Raw genomic sequence first — 5,517 nt, 5'->3', positions numbered from 1 at the left:
AAAAATGGAATAAATTAGACTGAAACAATAATTTCAATTTAATAAAAGACTTTAATTACGAATCTGGAAATTCTTTAACTTTAAACGGATTGAGAATCCTTTGATGAAATAAATTATTTTACAGTTTTTAATACTTAAAGTACCGATCCATTTTAAAAATTATTTATTTATATTAACAATTGATAAAACAAAAATAATTTTTATCAAAAATTTGCAACTTGAAATTTTTAAGTCTTCAAGACTGCACGTTAAAATTCTTTAAATTAAAAATAAAAATAGAGAATTTTTCAGGTAAAAGATTTTCGAATTACGCATTATAAACTGAATGTCATAATTAAAAAAGATACCAATTCAACTAATTATTTAAAAAAACGGCTGAAATCCAATTTGGACAGAATTTTCTTCTGAAAAATTGTAAAATTCCCAGTCAAGAAATAAATTCACTGTCATTTCCCGGTCTCAGAAAATGTCCGGTCATTTCCAGGTCCAGCGGCCAACCTGATTTAACTGTCCTTTGATAATGTTCGCAACTAAAATCACCAAATTTGTTAAAAATCCAAGGGTTTGCTCAGATTCCAGTTCATAAATCATCAGAAATTTATATTAAAATCAATTGATTATGAAGCCCTAATGCATATATAAAAAAAAAATTAAAAAAGGAATATAGGCCAAACTTAAGAAGAATCCAAATTTCTTAACATAAAAGTATCTTTTAAGAGAATATTTATAGATTTTAATTTTTAATTTCACTGAAATAATCAATTTCAAAGATTAGGATGTAAAAGAAAAAATATACCTGCAGCCACAATATCTTGAAACAAGGAGTACAAATTTAGAAAAATTTAAAGTAAATATTGCAATGAATTTTTCAATATAAAAAAAATCCACATAAATTCTCGATGAAAAATAGGTTGAATTTTGACTTCAAGAAATAATGATGAATAAGAAAAGTATGCGGTTAATATGAATTTTTGTGTATTTTCCCTGCACATGTTAACAATATTGTAATTAATTTCAGTACGATGAATATATTTAATATTGATATAACGTATAATAGAATATTAAACTTCCATCAGATATAATTCCAGAAAAGGTGTCCGTGCAAACTAGAATTGGCAAGATAAATCTAAATAATAATGTATTAATAGATTAATAATAAACTGAAAAAAAAATCAAAAGACATGAAAGCGCAGATACTAGGATTGAATTACAGAAAAGCATCGATAACTGAATAATAATAATAATAATAATGCGGTAAACGAATAAGTCGATAATATAATGGCGTCGGAGATAATGGGCCTTTTATTTTTGTTATAATTAAAATATACACTGTGTCATGGGTGAAACAAGCGAATAGTATTAATAGTAACAAAATATTCGTCATATTTTCTTTAGTTCCACACACTGTTTATCTCTCTTTTCATAAATCTATATTTGTCTCGCACACAGCAAATACAGTATACACAGTATACAGATTTAAGTTCAAAAGCACCGTTAGCCTGGCTTAAAATCTTATAGAATGACGAGTTAATTGTTTGTCGGGATCGACAAAAAAAATTCACATTTTTAAGCCAAACCACTAATACTTTTGTGTTTCGCTTTTTTTCCTTTTTGCATTTTTGTAATTTAAGAAGAAGGTCCAAAAGATGTCAAGTTTCGACTTATAAACCGATACAATTTAGATGCATCTAGTCTGTTAATTTCACGCAGATCTATATACTAATGCCAAAAATGATCATTCTCGTGTTTCACTTCATTAGGCTTTTACTTTACTGGCTTTTTAGTTTGTTCAGTGTTACTTCTCTCATTGAAATCTTAACTGTACCATGTACCTATCTGTGAGGTAAGGTATGTATACTATCGCCGATATCACGAAAAGTGATATGCTGCACATACGCTAACAGTCTTGGCTCGATATGAAGAACCCTTCGTATCTCAGACACGACTTGCTAGTTACAAATGCGAAAGAAAGGTAAAAGTAGTCAGGCCACTTCATGTCGGTTTCTATACTGCCATGAGCGTTTCACCAGTCCGGTATTTTAAGAAAACGTTCAATATTTTGTTCTTATCTTACGTAGAATGCGGGGTGTTAATATTATCGCCATATTCGTATCATTTTCACACAGCAGCACTGGGCAAAGCGGGAATGCGCGAGTAACAGACCTCCGTTCTTCAACAAGAACATGTATCTACCTATCTATCTCCTCAACATCCGAACGGTCCTCTGCCACTTGCGCCTTCTCTCAATGCCGCGATACGTTCATATTTTAATTATACATTTTCTGAAATATTTTTTACTTTTTTCTCTAATACCTAAATAGTAAATACCTAATTCATAATATGATCGCGCCTTGCAAGCGCTGATTGGAGGTGTTGGAACGTGCACACACGCGTCCAAACGCGTCTGTGCACGTCCCGTGATCCCTATAAGTTAGAACCCTTAACTTAAGATTAACAATTACAGGAGAATATATAATGTCATTACATTTGTATTCAAAAAGGAAGAAGTATTGTTTCATAAAACAGCAAGGCTCACAGATCCTTGGACAGGTCTCTCTCACTCTCTCGTACGTAGACCGTACAACTCTAATTATGTACAGATCTATGCCGAGCAAGGTGCTCTTAAACTCGGATCTTCGCACATGCACGAAATATTTTTGATGCAAATAAGGGTTCTTACAATCAGTAGAGTATTAAATTATTACATGTACAAATTAGTACTCAGTAAAAAACGAAAAAAAAGAAAAGAAAAAATTGAGACAAATTCAACTGGATATCTTTGCTGCAAAAATTCATTTTCTACAATTATGCTCGGACAGGCATCAAATCACATGCAATAAAGTTCGTTAAATCTTTTACAACCGGAAAAAACACTCGGTTTTTCATATAGTTTTCATCTAGGTGAAGTAAAATCCTGATTTTGTTCTTAATGACTGCGCTTTTAGCATCCCTGCCATTGTATAAAAAAGGACTTGAAATCCTTGACTTCAAGCTAGCGATTTTCGTATAATAGGAGGAACAACGGACACCGTCGTCGTGCAAATTTTTAAACCTTTTTACAGATGAAATGCGAACGGTACAAATGACAGCGATGACTTGGTTAGTTAGTACGACTTAAAAAAAATTGCCAGCATCTGCTCGATTTTGCACTGCGACGGTGCAACTGAGCCGGTCTACCTCCCACTATACAAGGCCAAAATTAATGTGTGCTTAAGACTTCAGAAACCTTGAAATTAGTATGGTTGGTGTCTCTGAAATTGGCGAGGGCCAGCACCCGGGACGGGTCTTGGTGGTTTACCTGGCATGTGCCCGTAGCCCATATTCTCGTAGCCTTCGTAGCCGGTGTAATCGTAGTTTCCGTACGATTCATCGTAACCACCCTGGTAGCCGTTGAAGCCATCTCCCATGTATCCTCCGTATCCACCACCATATCCGTATCCACCGAATCCTGGTCCCCAGTACCCTTGACCCCTTGGGTCGGGATTGACCTTCACCTTTTTCACATCGACTTCCTTGCCGTTAATCTTCTGCTTGGGAGTCTTGAGGAGCTTGTACACGACATCTCGAGAGTCGAAGGTGATAAAGCAGAAGCCCTTGCGCTGATTCTTTGTCTTGTCAAAAGGAGCCTGCAACTCCACGATTGTCCCGTACTGGCCGAAATAGGACTTGATGTCATCGTCCGTGATTTCAGGGGTGAGTCCACCAACGAAAATCTTTCCATGCTGTGCTTTCTTACTTACTCGCTTAGGATCAACCTGAAATTACAAATTTTATTATGATTAATTGAGACGTTTACTCAAATCCAGGACAAAAATTTTATGAACGTTCCAAGTTTTTCCCCGGTATTTCTACATTTGGTTAGATTATAGAATAGCTGGTACCACCCTCTTTATTTCATGGAAACTTTTGTTTCCAAACTCAAAGTATTGGAACATGAAATTGAAGTAAATTCGAAGCGATTTTTTAAAAGAAAGCATTGCAATTATTGTTAATTGCATTATTATAACGTGTCAAATATGGTAATTTGAACTTTTATTTACATATCTTGACATATTTTGCTGTTTGATTTGTTCATATAAACCATTTTACTTAGAAAAAAAAGAGTCGTTTCCAATTATAAAGCACCTCGGCCCCTTTTCCAACTTAAAAAAAATTACAAATGAAATTTTTATAATTGGTTACACTGATGAAAATAATTCACAAAATATGTTCCATTTTATTTAAAAAGACTAATATTTTTCGTGCATATACTCTTTTTCCAGGAAGAATGTCTAAACACACATTAATGGTAAGTTGAATATAATAAATTCAAACTTTTTTTAGACCCATATTTGAAATGTTTCTATGAAATAAAGGATGGTAGCAGCTATTCTATAATCTAACCCTACATTTTTTCAGGTCTTACTTTTTCTTCATCAGAAACCATTTAAGAATCAAGTGTTGCATTTTTCAGCAATCGACCCTATACTCCGTGAAAGCATTACATAATACTTGACCAAGTATACAATAACTGCGCTAGTTTATTAAATAGATAAACGTTTATTTTTCGGCCTACTGGCCTTAAAAAATTGACTTGCTTACACTTCCATTTTTTTAAAGAATTTTCTTATAAAGTACCATCCATCCACACCTTATAGCTAATCCGCTCTTTTCTGTAGCCTAACCTTCCCCGTTGCGCTTCGCATCGAACGCATTTCGCTTTTTGTTTGCTATGCCTCGCATTACCAACCTCTGTCTCCGCGGCTAACACCTATAACTTAACTACTATTTACAATATTGACATTTTTTTTACATCTACTTCCTCTCCTATTTACAATCTTTCCTTCTCCCTTCCTCCTCTTTTTCTCCATCTTACCCAACACCCCTTTCACCCATGCTACTGCCCTTTTGCCCCCCTTTCATGCAACAATACATCCATGCTTATCTCACTCCTTTCCACCTCTTAACACTCCTCCAACCAGTGCTCAACTTTTGCATCCCCTTTCCCGCACAGTTCAGACATTCTCTTCTCTCTAGAAAGCCAGAACCTATTATAACCTTCCATGCAACCGCATCTCATTCTCGCTATAAGCCTTCTGACTACCTTGCTCTCCTTTCTCACACAAATATTGCGCTTTCTCCCTTAGCATAATCCACACATAGTTCCCGTTAAAGTGTTAAACCTTCACTCTCTTATCCTCTCCTTCTGCCTTCTCTTTCTCCATGCCGTTCTTTTGAACCAACTCATATACCTTCCTTCCTCGTGCCTCCTGCTAACTTCATCCATCTGCAATCCATTCGTTCTAAAATACCTTTCCCTTTCCACATCTCTGCTTGCACCACTACGTCTGTTCTCCTTCTCCCACCAACACTCCCTAACCAATTTACTTCCCCCCTCTTCCAAAAATTTCTCATATTTACACGCTCGACTCCCTGTTATACAGTCTGTCAAGTTAAAGCGTGGGTGGCTTTACTCGCAGTCGGTAAGGTGTATCGACATGATTTTGGTGTCAAAATATTGAGAAGAGCTCCCTCTTT

The 5,517-nt window shown here is 35.2% G+C and overlaps 1 protein-coding gene across 1 annotated transcript in view; it reads right to left on the bottom strand.

Moving 5' to 3' along the window:
- Positions 1-1,276: 1,276 nt before the first annotated feature.
- LOC117172171 (RNA-binding protein squid-like) overlaps positions 1,277-5,517 on the bottom strand; it is an 11,219-nt gene continuing 6,978 nt past the window's right edge. The window contains exon 2 of the mRNA XM_033359996.1: positions 1,277-3,755. Coding sequence (XP_033215887.1) covers positions 3,234-3,755 — 522 coding nt within the window. The 3' untranslated portion in view covers positions 1,277-3,233. The remainder of the gene's footprint in view (positions 3,756-5,517) is intronic.

Source organism: Belonocnema kinseyi, chromosome 4 (genome assembly GCF_010883055.1).
Source record: "Belonocnema kinseyi isolate 2016_QV_RU_SX_M_011 chromosome 4, B_treatae_v1, whole genome shotgun sequence".
Taxonomy (NCBI): domain Eukaryota; kingdom Metazoa; phylum Arthropoda; class Insecta; order Hymenoptera; family Cynipidae; genus Belonocnema; species Belonocnema kinseyi.
Note: the sequence above shows the minus strand (reverse complement) of the source record. Positions and strands in the feature narration are given on the sequence as shown.